This window comes from Daldinia vernicosa (genome assembly GCF_022497035.1).
Source record: "Daldinia vernicosa strain CBS 139.73 unplaced genomic scaffold F5Y00scaffold_18, whole genome shotgun sequence".
Classification (NCBI taxonomy): domain Eukaryota; kingdom Fungi; phylum Ascomycota; class Sordariomycetes; order Xylariales; family Hypoxylaceae; genus Daldinia; species Daldinia vernicosa.
This window is the reverse complement of record NW_025953934.1, coordinates 254,510-267,960: the sequence shown is the minus strand read 5'-3', so window position 1 is coordinate 267,960 and position 13,451 is coordinate 254,510. Positions and strand designations below refer to the sequence as shown.

The 13,451-nt window shown below is 48.2% G+C and overlaps 3 protein-coding genes and 1 non-coding gene across 4 annotated transcripts; 2 read left to right on the top strand and 2 right to left on the bottom strand.

Moving 5' to 3' along the window:
* Window positions 1–1,478: 1,478 nt before the first annotated feature.
* F5Y00DRAFT_50010 (Rad4-domain-containing protein) lies at window positions 1,479–4,300 on the top strand. The gene is made up of 2 exons (XM_048013736.1): window positions 1,479–2,519; window positions 2,574–4,300. Exons 1-2 carry the CDS (start codon window positions 1,695–1,697, stop codon window positions 4,239–4,241), a joined length of 2,493 nt encoding a protein of 830 aa, XP_047865693.1. The 5' UTR covers window positions 1,479–1,694; the 3' UTR covers window positions 4,242–4,300.
* An 865-nt stretch (window positions 4,301–5,165) lies between these two features.
* Window positions 5,166–10,989, top strand: F5Y00DRAFT_234754 (P-loop containing nucleoside triphosphate hydrolase protein). Its single transcript, XM_048007466.1, has 2 exons — window positions 5,166–6,864; window positions 6,955–10,989. The coding sequence occupies exons 1-2, from the start codon at window positions 5,728–5,730 to the stop codon at window positions 10,660–10,662; spliced, it is 4,845 nt and encodes a 1,614-aa protein (XP_047865692.1). The 5' UTR covers window positions 5,166–5,727; the 3' UTR covers window positions 10,663–10,989.
* Window positions 10,990–11,279: 290 nt separating this feature from the next.
* Window positions 11,280–11,374, bottom strand: F5Y00DRAFT_t67. Its single transcript has one exon. It is a non-coding gene; the product is annotated as a tRNA-Pro (tRNA).
* A 186-nt stretch (window positions 11,375–11,560) lies between these two features.
* F5Y00DRAFT_49990 (uncharacterized protein) lies at window positions 11,561–13,308 on the bottom strand. The gene is made up of 2 exons (XM_048013734.1): window positions 12,975–13,308; window positions 11,561–12,903 (listed from the first exon to the last, which is right to left on the bottom strand). The coding sequence occupies exons 1-2, from the start codon at window positions 13,109–13,111 to the stop codon at window positions 11,826–11,828; spliced, it is 1,215 nt and encodes a 404-aa protein (XP_047865691.1). The 5' UTR covers window positions 13,112–13,308; the 3' UTR covers window positions 11,561–11,825.
* Window positions 13,309–13,451: the final 143 nt, after the last annotated feature.

Sequence of the window (13,451 nt, the reverse complement as noted above, 5' to 3'; positions counted from 1 at the left end):
TTTGTGCCAAGGCCGGATTGTGACAGGTTAGACCATGTTGACGAGGGAAGTAGATCTCGATCCCCTTAAAAATGCCTCGCGTCCTTGGGCCTTCTAGTATGTAATTTAGCAGCTGAGCAGCTGTGCAGCTGTGTCGTCCAGCCGAACGTAGGTAGTTTTGGGTATGGTTCCCGGGATTCTGACAGCAAGCCACAGCGGGGGCTATAGGAGCCCTGAATGCTGCAAGTATCGTAGAAATACGTTGGTGATCTGATCCAGTGCGCAAAACATCTCTGTCTCATGAACGTTGTCCCATTTAGCCACGAAGTCACGAAGTCACGAAGCCACGGAAACTCGCGTTCCTTTGTTTCGTTATTCGGCTATTTTATGGTCTCACCAAGTTTCAAGTCCATTTATTCCTGCTAGCATGATCATGTTGTTACTAGACAACTAGAGTCATCGCTATAAACAGATTCTTCAAAACATCGGAACGGCAGGACGCGACGCCAACATTGCGATGTTGGCGAGTTAACAACCCGACAACTTCTAAGTGATCGACGCTGTTATTAGACAGCCAAAGAGGGTTCTCGATCATCCAATACTTATTGTTGATTGACAGTGGAGGGAATTGAAACGAAAGACAGGTATCGAACATCTAAGTTTCCGAGTTCTACTCAACAGTATTTTGAGGCTTGCGAATTTAACGTCCGAGGTTACACCGTCTTGCCACGAGAAGAACTATAATACTCGAGTTATTATAGTATCATTCATTCTCATCTATAATTCGCCCCTTTTCCAATATCGCCTCCGGACGATGTGCAAGGAGCTATATCAGCGCTGGTACGGCTGCTCCTGTTGGGGATTCATACAGCCTAAGACATGTGCTGAATTGTTCAAGAGATGCTTAGGACCTAGAGGTGAGGTGGACAAAGTTGTCATCAAATGGAATGAGGGGATGTGTAATGAATGCTGGGATAGGCTCCTTCAAGAAGCGAGAGAGATGGCCGAGGCCGAAGACGCAGCTGAAGCACTAGCTATAGCTTCTACTTCTGCTTCTTCAACAAGTCGTTCCGCTGGTAGTTAAGGGTAGCAAACAAGTAGACTTAGGAATTAAAGATAGGTAGCTAGCACCTGGGAACGCGCAGAACTTGATGCGAGACTTTGTAGAAGTCCCTAACGAATATATGATAAAAGGTATTGCTGCGTTATAGCCTCTTCAACTGTGAATAAAGCCTCTTGAGATAAAGCAAACGAAGAGTAGGAGGTAAATACCATATAACTAAGCTAAATCGAACTAAATGTAACCTGCAATAGTGTTACATTTAGGTACCCCAAGATGTATGCCGTGGATATCAATCTGCAGAAAGCGACAAGTGATGATATGTATGTAAAGTAGGTAGAAAGAGGTACCTAGGTAACCTATTATAATTTATAGTTCCCATTAAACGCGAAACCATAAAGTCACGTGCTTTCGAGATTGGCACATCGCATTCCTGCCCCTCGATCGCGGATGCAACTAAATGCCGAACACTTACGTTAAGCTCAGGCACTTTTCTGCCTATGTAAAGCATTTGTAAGGGGATTAACTTGCAATGGCACCATGCATCCCCAACTATTATTATATTTGTTGCTGCCGATATAACGCTCACGTTTAACATCCATTTAATTCGCTACTTTAGGTAATATATCATAATTTATGATTCTATTCTGATCTGATGGCCGGAAGGAAGCGTGCAGCATCTAGAAATCATGCGACGAACACGACGACGGCCTCTGGGTCCGCCCGACAGACGAGGTCCAGTGCGAGGCGCTCTAATGTTCCGGATATATATCGCCAAATGCTTGTCGAAGCCGATGTCCAGCCTGATGCGCCCTTACCTGAGCGGCCATTAAAAAGGCGGCGACCCGGCCAGAAAAATGAAGAACCACCCAAGAAACCGAATCCCCCGGAGATAACGCCGAAGATTGAGGATGTAGACGATGAAGAGGGTATACAGTTTGAGGATGTGCCCTTACCAGCCGCAACCATTCAGACGGTATATAGAGATTCGGATGAAGAAGAAGAAGAAGAAGAAGATGACGATGATATACAATTTGAAGATGTCGATTTCTCGGTACCTCCGAACTTAAATAATACCGAAGGTGCTAAAGATGCCAATAAGGATTTGGTTCTTGACTTCTCGACGCAGACAGCTAGAGGCGCCCAGAAGACTGTTGATCGGCGAAAGCCGATTAGCAGGGCAGAAAAAGATCGTCGAATTGAAATACATAAGACGCATCTGCTCTGCCTCTTAGCCCATGTCGCTCGTAGAAATCGGTGGTGCAATGATGCTATCGTTCAGGACACGCTACGAACACACCTGACCAAGAAAATGGTCAAATATCTCAACCCAGGGACCCAGCTTACTCAATTCGGACGGGCACAATCCCTTAAGGATGGTCTGGAGCAAGTGGGAACCATGTATAAAACAAAATTTCAGATCACCGAGCGAGGACTTCGCCGGGCGCTTTGGGCTGAGAATGAAGAGCATCTTAAAGGCGTACGCCCACCTGATTTCTATTATTATGGAGAGTAGACTAATTCATCTTCATAGTACAAGCTCCCAGACGATGTAGAATCATCTAGAGAAAAGCCAGATTTCCGAGAAGCGGCAAAATCTCTCCGTGGCTCGCGTGATGTCGGCGCACAATTGTATTGTGCACTTCTCCGCAGCGCTGGGGTTGAAGCCAGGCTCGTGTGTTCCCTTCAACCTCTTGCTTTTTCTTCCGGAGGCCCTCCTTTAGGAAAACCGCCAAAACCGGAAGGAAAGCTATCCATCGCAGCGCGATATGCACAGATGCAACAGAATGCTGCAAATAATAATGATAATAATAATACGGCCAATTCACCAGATGAGGTCGTTTGCCCAATCCGCAGGCGGTTAGGGCATCCGAACGCTATGGCTTTCCAGGTTCCTACAGTTCATACTGCTAGTTCATCTCGCGAAGCTCCTCCTGTGCCTAAAAAGATCCGGGAATCACGCCATCCTGTCTATTGGGTTGAAGTTCTAGACGAAGCCCACCAGAAATGGCAGCCCGTCGACCCATTAGTGACAGACTCGTTCTGGAAACCTCAGAAAATGGAACCCCCAGCTTCTGACCGAGAAAATTGTATGACCTATGTTGTTGCCTTTGAAGCTGATGGCACGGCAAAAGATGTAACTCGCCGCTATGCGAAAGCGTTCAACGCGAAAACAAGAAAGATGCGAATCGAAAGCGCAGAGGCTACTGGTGAAAGGTGGTGGCGGAAAGTTCTTAGGGCTTTTTCCCGCGGGTTCACTTCAGACTTAGATCAGATTGAGAATAACGAATTGACAGCCGCTGAGTTACGGGAGCCGATGCCCCGTAACATTGCTGACTTTAAGGACCATCCTATATATGCGCTTGAACGACACTTTAGGCGGAACGAGGTACTTGTGCCTGGTGCTTCTGCGTCAGGAACTATAGGGGCTGGTAGTAACGGACCCCTAGAGAAAATCTACAGGCGTAAGGATGTACAGATTGCTCGTAGTAGGGAAAAGTGGTATCGAATGGGCAGGGAGGTTCTCCCGAATGAGATACCTGCTAAATTCCTACCTAAACGTGCAAAACAGAAGACTGATTCATTTGATGACGAGGAGGATGGGGATCCCGACGGGACAGTCGGAACACCAATATTCACAATCAATCAGACGGTACAATTCAAACATCCCCCGGTTGTCAACGGGCGAGTGCCGAAGAACCGATTTGGAAATTTAGATATTTACGTGCCCGGCATGGTTCCGGAAGGCGGCGCCTACGTGGCTGATGAGCTCGGCGCCCGAGCTGCCTTCATACTGGGGGTGGACTATGCTCCCGCCCTTACTGGCTTTCAATTTAGGGGTAGACAAGGCACAGCCGTCCTATACGGGGTGGTTGTTGCCGCAGAACATGAGGAGGCTGTCCGGGCTGTGATTACAGGTCTTCAAGACCGGGAAGCCGACATAGAGAAGGAATTGCGGGCCCGCGAAGCTCTCAAGACTTGGAAATTATTCTTGAGGGGCCTTAGGGTTCGGCAACGGATCTGGGAAGGTGTTGACTCTGAAGAGGAAACCCAGAATCCAGATACTACCGACGTCGATAAGGGAAAAGGGGTAGCACAGGAGCCGGACATGGAGGACGCGGCACAGCAAAGTGATGACAGCGATGAAGCTGGAGGCTTTATGATAGATGACGACTACGCTGGTGGCTTCATGGCCGATTAAGCCTGGGGCTCAATACAAATTATGCGGCCTTTAAACGTTTACGCGACTAGCTACCTTGGCAGATAGAGATATAATACAGTAAGGTTGTAAAGTACAGGTATGGGTTAGGTTTTGTCGTCAGATCCAGCCAGCCTTGGACCGAAGTAGCCCGCCGATCTCAATCCTGCACCTACAGCAACGGACGAGTAAGCAGCCGCATTGCAGGCCCCATGGCAGGGGTTTAACGTGCGCATCTTCCATCAGGAGGAGGCGATGCTCTTGGGGGAGATGTTGGCGTCTTGGTATGTAAGTGCAATGATACGAAATACGACACCTGTTGTGGCCCGACATTGTTATTAGGTATATTTACCTGTTGGTTAAGAGGTAATTATTGAGACGCCTTTCGTCATTCTTTTCAACGGGTTATGTATGAGTCGACGCGGCATTTCTATATGGCTCGTTTATTCGTCCGCGGCGTAACATGATGCATGTAATTGTATGTAGGTAGGATGCACAGGATGCATTACATTGTAGGTACCTACATATGCACATATTTTCCATATACTACATATGTACCTCCTATATTAGGTATGTTGCTGCCTGTTGCGGGAATCTGCAGCATATCTCTGCATCGAAATTGGCGAATTGGGACTTGGCGAGAACGTGGTGTTTGCTCAAAGGGAATACACATCGTGCTGCAGTTTTCTCACTCCTCGGAAGTATTACCTTTTACATATGTTGGACATGTATCTTGATACGAACCATACGGTATTGAAATCTATTAGTTCCAGTTTAGAAATGGCTCAATTAAGTTAGTGGATCTTGGAAAGTAGAAACTTTTAAGGTTTGAGATGAGCTAAGCGGGGCCGTTTCAATCGGGCGTCGGCATTCATTACCTAAAGTACCTTAACCTAGATTCTCGGCGTTGCAAGTGCAAGTTACAGGGCCTACGGAGGTAGGCAGCTACATAAATTTTCATCGGGATCCCATTAGCCGGTTATCACGGCTTAGAAGCACTGCCACTCTTTGTACCTATTATACATTAGGTACATACGAAATTCCGGGACGTTCGGACCAATCCAAATGCCGATTTCTTTTACATACCATTGAGAGGTCGTGAGTCTGGGGGTAGATCGTGCAACGTCTGGTCTGAACGAGGCTATACGATTCAGGCGGGTTTGGTTCTTGATGTTTTTTCTTGCGTAAGGATTTAGGAGGCTTAGTGCTTGCTTTGATATTATTACCATTCTATACAGAAATATATACTCAAATTCACTTTCTATCCTTTGTCCATTCCCCGACTTTCCCGTCTTTTCCTACGTTTACGGGAGATAGATACATTAACTGCCTGGCGCATCTTACATGGCGCGATAAAAATTATTCCTTACGACGCGGATCTGTCAGCAGACGCCGGCCTTCAATTCGACTCGACCGCCTTTCGATAGGACGTTTTTACTTCCTCTCGAGACGAGATAGATTGCGAGTCTATTCGCCGCCATCGACGACAATGGCTTTCTTGCGACAGACGTGGACCTTGACAGCCAAGAACCTCAAGATCATCGTCCTCCGCCATCAGTTCGCGACTATCATAAGAGCGCTTATCCTTCCTGTCCTTTTGGCGGCTTTTCTTACCTTTGCGCGAAATTTATTCGTACCCCCGGCTGTTTATGGCATTGGAGACTCCCGCGCTATCAGGTCACTACAGAACGGACTTGCTGCTGCGACCGAAACGAATCGTAATACGGTTGCTTTTGTAAACAGTGGTTTCGTCGGTGGTGATATCGAGCGTGTTATCGATACACTTTCAGAAACGGTAACCGGGGCCGGGAAGAATGCGTCGAGGTTATCGAGTTTGTCCGAGTTGTCTTATGCGTGCCGGAGCTCCTTGCGCGGCGTATCGTCTTGTTACGGCGCCGTAGTATTCTATTCCTCCCCGTCCGAAGGCGAAGGGGGGATATGGAATTATACGCTTCGAGCAGATGGCGAGTTGGGATCGAAGATTGATGTAACGCGGGACGATAATAGCGCTCAGATCTACACTCTTCCCTTGCAGCGGGCCGTAGATGCCGCAATCTCGGACGTTTCTACTAACACCGGCGGCCAGTCCCGGATCCCGGACATTATAGACGAGTACCCGTACACTCCGGAAACTCAAGAGGAACGGGCCGCACGGATTCGACGTAACTACCAGTCAGCATTAACAAACTTCCTGAGCGTATCGTTTTTCGTCGTCGTTATCGGAATATGTTACCATATGACAGGCCACATGGCGACCGAAAGAGAAATAGGTATGTCTCAGTTGCTAGACGCCATGATGCCCACCAAGTACCGATGGGAACCTCAGGTCGCAAGACTCCTCTCCTACCATATTGCCTTTACCGCAGTCTATCTTCCGGGATGGGTAATTGGCTCAATCATAATTGCGCGAGGAGTCTGGGCAGATACGAGCGTCGCCATCGTACTTCTTTACTTCATCCTTATCGGACTCGCCTTGGCTTCTCTCTCTATCCTTGGTGGCGCGTTCTTCAATAAATCACAGCTGTCAGGTGTTGTGACGACGATAGCGTATATTCTGCTGGCAATCTTAGCTCAAACTCTGACATCGCCTAGTACTGCCACCGTCGCAGTCCTGAGTTTACTCTTCGTATGTGTTTCTTGTAGTTAATTATTTCCCCGTCACTTGCCTTGGCATTTCAAGTCTAAGCGAATAATTGCTAACCTTGCGCTATTATAGACACCCTGTAACTTTGTATGGTTTATGACATATATAGCGCGATATGAAAGATTATCATATCCAGCCGATTTATTGAAGAACCCCCCTAATAATCCATGGAACATACCTGGTTATGTTTTCTGGATATTCCTCGCTATCCAGATCATCGCCTATCCCGCCATTGGGGCTTATCTCGAACGCGTGCTCCACGGCACGACCACCAAGGGGCGTACGATTCTTCAAGGGCAAAGCGCAGATACAGCACCGGCTGACGCCGTTCGCCTGGAGGGCTTCACGAAAATATATTATCCTAGTTTTTTCAATCGATTGCTTCCCCTTAAATCGGCGCCGAAAGATCCAGTTGTGGCCGTTGATAAGCTGACACTCACCGCAAGAAGGGGACAAATACTGGCTTTACTCGGCGCTAATGGTAGCGGAAAGAGTACGACGCTCGATTCCATTGCTGGCATTGGTAAGATGACTAGTGGTGGTATCACAATCGATGGAACAGGAGGGCTAGGTATTGCGCCGCAGAAGAATGTCTTATGGGATGAGTTGACCGTCGAAGAACACATCCGGATCTTCAATAAGCTAAAGTCCCCTAATAACATTGCGTCTTCTCAAGAGATCAACGACTTGGTGGTGGCGGTAGACCTTGCGCCAAAAGCTAAAGCTTTGTCCAAGACCCTGTCAGGTGGCCAGAAACGAAAGCTACAACTTGGAATGATGTTAACTGGTGGGAGCGCCGTCTGCTGTGTCGACGAGGTTTCGTCCGGAATTGACCCTCTTTCCCGGCGCAAAATTTGGGACATCCTTTTAGCCGAGCGTGGAAAACGAACCATCATCCTCACTACCCATTTCCTCGACGAAGCCGATCTGCTTGCCGATCATATTGCTATTCTTTCCAAAGGCACGTTGCGCGCCCAAGGGTCTTCTGTCGAACTCAAAGAGAGATTGGGTGCCGGATATCGGGTCCACGTATTTAACGCTAGAGAGATCAAGAATCCGCCAGAAATCGAAAATGTGACCCGCAAGATGGGTTTCGACGTGATTAGCTATATTGCGCCAACGTCTAGCCTTGCTGCAGATGTCATACGCTCTCTCGAGTCCGCAGGAATTCACGACTACAAATTTTCTAACCCTACTATCGAAGACGTCTTCCTACAGGTAGCTGAGGAAGTCAGAGGTGAGCATGCCATTAGACAAGAAGAGAGCTCATCCTCTGCTGAAGTTGCTAGCGACAAGCAAGTGGGCACCGAGGATAGTATTGGAAATGAGCTTGAGAAGGACAGATTAGAGCTGCTGTCAGGACACCCAATTGGCTATTTGAGGCAGACAGGAGTACTGTTTATGAAACGGTGCACTATCTTTAAGACAAACTGGTTTCCTTACGTGGCGGCCCTCCTGATTCCGATAATAGCGGCGGCTCTGACAGCTCTCTACGTCACGGATCAACACCCAGTTGGATGTAATCCGGCTGATCAACAGTATGCCGATTCATCCGGTTCAACGAGTCTATATGACAACCTGTGGCTAGTCGCCGGCCCGTCTTCAGAATTTAGTAACGAGACGCTAGTGAGGCTTTTCGCTCCTGTCCTTCCAAGTGAAAGCCAGAATCAGAGCCTAAGCCAGCTCCAAATCAGAGCAGACAATTCGACCGGAGCAGCGTTGAATCCACTTACGTCGTTCATGGGGAATTTACATCTGGTCGATTCGCTAGATGAGTTTAATAACTTTATGGTAACGATGCGAAAGAACATCACGCCAGGTGGGTGGTGGCTTGGGGATGCTAATTCTGCACCTACTATTTCCTACCAAGCAGATAGCGGCGATGTCCTTACCTCGGTCTTCGCGCTGAACGCTTTAGATACTATGCTAGCCAACTTTAGCATTGCCACGACTTACGCGCCGTTCGATACCCCTTGGGCGCCGTCGACCGGAGATTCTTTGCAGCTGCTGATCTACTTTTGCTTGGCCATGTCCATATATCCCGCTTTCTTTGGCCTTTACCCAAACATAGAGAGACGTCGAAACGTCCGAGGATTACAGTACTCGAACGGAGTGCGCTCACTGCCGCTCTGGGCTTCTTATACGCTATTCGACTTTGCGATTGTCGTTGTCTCATCCGGGCTTGCCACCGCCGCATTTGCTGCATCTTCTGATGTTTGGTACCACGTCCCTTACCTCTTTCTCATTTTCATGCTATACGGCTTGGCGTCTACTTTGCTCTCATACGTTATATCTCTATTCAGCAACAATCAGCTGTCAACATATGCTTTCTCGGCAGCCGGTCAGGCAGTCGGGTTTCTGATCTACTTGATTGCATATCTTTGCGTTCTCACATACTCACCTGTTATTCTTATTGATTCGTCTATACTCGTTGCCCATTTCGTTATATCGGCCTTCGTACCCATCGGTTCAGTCGTTCGAACGATGTTTGTCGCCCTCAACCTTTTCTCGGTAACGTGCGACGGGGACCAAATACAGAGCAACCCGGGCGCCATAACTGCTTACGGTGGTCCGATTTTGTACTTGATTATACAGTCGATCCTCTTGTTCGGTTACCTACTATGGCACGACAGCGGGTCGGGAAGTAGTCTACTCAACCGCTTCACGCAAAAGACGCCGCCATCCTCTAATGATCCTGCTGCTTCAGACGAAGAAATCGCCAACGAACTTGTCCGCGTAACTAGCACGCCTCAGGGGAGCGATGGTCTCCAGGTGTTACACTTAACAAAGACGTTCGGTAAAAATACGGCTGTTGATAATGTAACGTTCGGCGTCCAGCACAGCGAGGTCTTTGCGCTATTGGGACCCAATGGTGCTGGAAAGTCCACGACCATCTCGTTAATCCGCGGCGATATCCAGCCTAGCTACAACGGAGGTGATGTTCTCGTCGAGAATACGTCTGTAAGCCGTCGCCGTGCTGAAGCTCGATCCCATTTGGGCGTATGTCCTCAATTCGATGCCATCGATTCGATGACGGTCCTCGAGCATCTACGCTTCTATGCCCGTATTAGGGGTATCCCTGACGTCGACCATAACGTTCGGGCTGTTCTTCGCGCCGTGGGTCTCGAGGCCTTTTCGACTCGTATGGCGCATGCGCTTTCCGGCGGAAACAAGAGGAAGTTATCCCTCGGTATCGCTTTGATGGGTAATCCTAGTGTTGTCCTCCTCGACGAGCCCTCTTCTGGTCTCGACGCTGCAGCTAAGCGAATAATGTGGCGGACATTGCATTCGATCGTACCCGGTCGATCGATCCTTCTCACCACGCATAGCATGGAGGAAGCTGACGCGCTTGCGAACCGTGCCGGTATACTAGCTAAGCGTATGCTCGCCATGGGAACGACAGAGAATCTACGCCAGCGGTTCGGTGATGCCCTCCACGTGCATCTAGTTAGTAAATCGGCGCCGCATTCGACACCCGAGGAGATGGAGCGGGTGAGGCAATGGGTCGCAGACAGATGGCCGGGAGCAGAGATAGAGCAAAAGACATACCACGGACAGATGCGATTTTCTATACCAGCAAGCGCCGTAGCAGGCACCGGCAGTGCAGTGGGCCGGCTTATCGTGATCTTGGAGGAGCATAAGGAGGAGCTCGGCATCGAGCACTTCTCGTGCACGCCGACGACGCTCGACCAAGTGTTCCTAACGATCGTCGGGCAGCACAATGTTCGCGAGGAGGGGTACAATGAGAAGAAGAAGAAAGCATGGTGGGCGTGGAGGTAGAGGGGAGGTTTGCATAGGTACCTACATACCCCTGCATCATATCCCATCTCATTCATACAAGAGAATTTTGTATTGCTATGCATTTTAGAGGTAGATATCATGCGATACATACAATGTGGTTTACGGATGAAAGCACCGATTAGATGGATATATACATGCATTACATGGATAGGTAGGTACACATATACACATATATACGGCGTGGACATATGGCATGGAGTAGGTATATATGAGGTAGGCAGCTGAAAGCTACGGTTTATATGTATTATACATATACCCTCATATGTTGATTAGAAAGAATATATATATATATATACCTCTGTTAAAGAGACTACGGCGATGAAGTGGTCTTGAAATGTTGTGCGATATCTATTATGTAGAGTGTGATATAATGCGAGTACGCGGCAAACGGTAAAAAATATATGCATCTACCCCACGAAGCGTCCCGGGTATTCTGCATTGAACCTTGTCAATCACGTAGCATCGACGCAATCAACTGCCAATCCCACCACCCATCCACCCATCCATAAAGCAAAACATAAAAAAAAAGGTTGTATTTTTCCAGCGTCCGTTATACTATGTAAATTATAGGAAGTAGAAGAAAAATGCAAAAAGCAGGGTCTGACCGGGGATCGAACCCGGGACCTCTCGCAAGTTTGCGCTCATTTCGAATGAACCCAAAGCGAGAATCCTACCACTAGACCATCAGACCCTAGTAGTTGTTGAAAGATTGCCCGTTATATGGCTTTATATAGGTTTAGGTTTAGCGCTGAATGCTAAGGTGTGGGGACTTGTTGCTTAGAGAGGTTAGTGCGGTATTGGACGGAAGACGATGGTTGGTTTGTGGTCTCGTGCTTTAGCGCGTGTTTAACTAACTTACAACTTACAACTTACATTAGGTCCATAGCAGCATAGCGCCTTTGAATGTTTAGAGTGATAGTGTATTGTTGGCAATGGATGGCAATGGCGTAGTTGTCTTAGTAAGTAGGTAGGCAACTAGGGATCAAATAGGGATCTCATCTACTTCGGATAGCACATCGTCAAACCAACCCCCTTAGATGCCATAGACCTCATCTACGAGTTGCGATTATACGTTAGGACCAGCACAGAATCTACCAGACTTTCGCGTAGTGTAGGAGTCGAGATTTATGTACTTTCACCTGCTAACTAGTATGATCCTCCAGCCAAGTCGCAGCCAATTCCTCCCCTTTACTATTCAGTGCATAGTCCCCAGAACTAGGCCCTACATTATGAACCCGAACCGTCCCAACATCACTATCCTCCCAACTGTCGTACTCATCCCACTTATTCCGTGTGTCCAGCCCCATTTTATTAACTCTGCCACTCATGAACCATCCCAATTCTTGCGCCTGGGTCTGAAAACTGTCCTCCCTCTTCAGCCTTACCAGGGATGAGGGCTTTTTGGTGTAGAGCAGCAACGTCTTGGGGATTTTCAGCGTGGATGTTCTCGGCGGGAAGACGAGCAGCTTTTTGCTAGGATGCGTGAGGACTAGCGTTGGTTCACCCGTCATCGGATTCGGTAACGATACATTCGCTAGGGAGGATGCTTCGGGGGAGAGAGCGGATGTGGTGAAGTTTGGTGGCACGAGAAGATCAGGAGTACGGAAGAATAGAGTAGGGCTCGCAAACGGATCGAAGAGGCCACTTGGGCTTACGAATAATGCCTCGACGTGCTGCTTCAGCTCCTGGAAGTGGGGATCGTTCGAGCGGGATACCGATCCTTTTAAGGTCGTACCTCGCTTTGGCGGATTGTTCATGCGGTGGTCCGGGAGGAACCTAGTCCAGTCGTATATCCCATTCAAGGCTATGCATCCTCGAACAGCCACCGGCGCGTGGGGATGAGTTTCCGTAAGAGCAAGGGACGTCGCCAGAGTTGCCCCAAGATACGAGCCGTAGAGGTATATGTCTCGACGCGCATAGCCAGATGGGCCGAGGTTTTGGACAATCCAGTCGTAGGCCGCTGAAGTATCATGAATAGGAGCTGGCCAGGACAGGATAGGAGAGAATTCCTCCTTGTCCGATTCATCCGTAGATGTTGGCGTGGCAGGCTTCCTAGTCTGGAAGGGAGAGAAGCCATTCCAACGGTAGTTTATCACAGCCGTCGGTTGCCCCCGGATGAATTTTGGCAACGGGGCAGGTTTATCTGCGAAGGCTGTTGAAAATGGTGGTAGATATATTAATAAGGGGCTTTGTGGTGAAGCCTTCGCAATATTGTGTAGACTACTCATTTATAAATAAGTAAGTCAGGCTTAACAAATCCAACGATGCATATATATTTCGTAGTTACTTACTCAATGGTTATACCGCCTGTTAAGCCGAGGCGGACATTTACTCGTTCTACATTGTTGGTAACAGCGCTATAGCACCTTGGTTTGTGGCCGCGAAGGCCAGCAAATATTAACCTCCTACTCGAGATCCATATTCTCATTTTCCCTCTACGGCTCGGAATACGGCTCGGAATTCACGAAGCATGAACTCATCAGCGCCCTATTACCAAAATCGAGAATGTCTCGTCCTTTTAAATTTATATAATTTGAGTTGTAGTTATGCATCAAACGTGTGACTGGGATAGAAAGTGACAAAAGTGAAAATGATTATTTTTACGCGCCAAGCGATAAGAAAAAGGTGATACGAAATCGGCAGTTGCAGTCGTAGTTGTTGCATACCGTTTGTCTAGTGGGTTTAGAACCAATCATATGTCATTCCAACGGGTTCTTTACCAGGTTAGCAGCTAGATCCTTCCATATCCACCTAAAGCTTAGCTTCGC

Bases quoted from the DNA above. Each gene is read 5' to 3' on its own strand.
- F5Y00DRAFT_234754 (XM_048007466.1), top strand. From the start codon at position 5,728: ATGGCTTTCTTGCGACAGACGTGGACCTTGACAGCCAAGAACCTCAAG. The intron at 6,865-6,954 runs GTATGTGTTTCT...GCGCTATTATAG, and splicing joins CAGTCCTGAGTTTACTCTTC to ACACCCTGTAACTTTGTATG.
- F5Y00DRAFT_50010 (XM_048013736.1), top strand. From the start codon at position 1,695: ATGGCCGGAAGGAAGCGTGCAGCATCTAGAAATCATGCGACGAACACG. The intron at 2,520-2,573 runs GTACGCCCACCT...TCATCTTCATAG, and splicing joins ATGAAGAGCATCTTAAAGGC to TACAAGCTCCCAGACGATGT.
- F5Y00DRAFT_49990 (XM_048013734.1), bottom strand. From the start codon at position 13,111: ATGAGAATATGGATCTCGAGTAGGAGGTTAATATTTGCTGGCCTTCGC. The intron at 12,904-12,974 runs GTAAGTAACTAC...ATAAATGAGTAG, and splicing joins ACAGGCGGTATAACCATTGA to TCTACACAATATTGCGAAGG.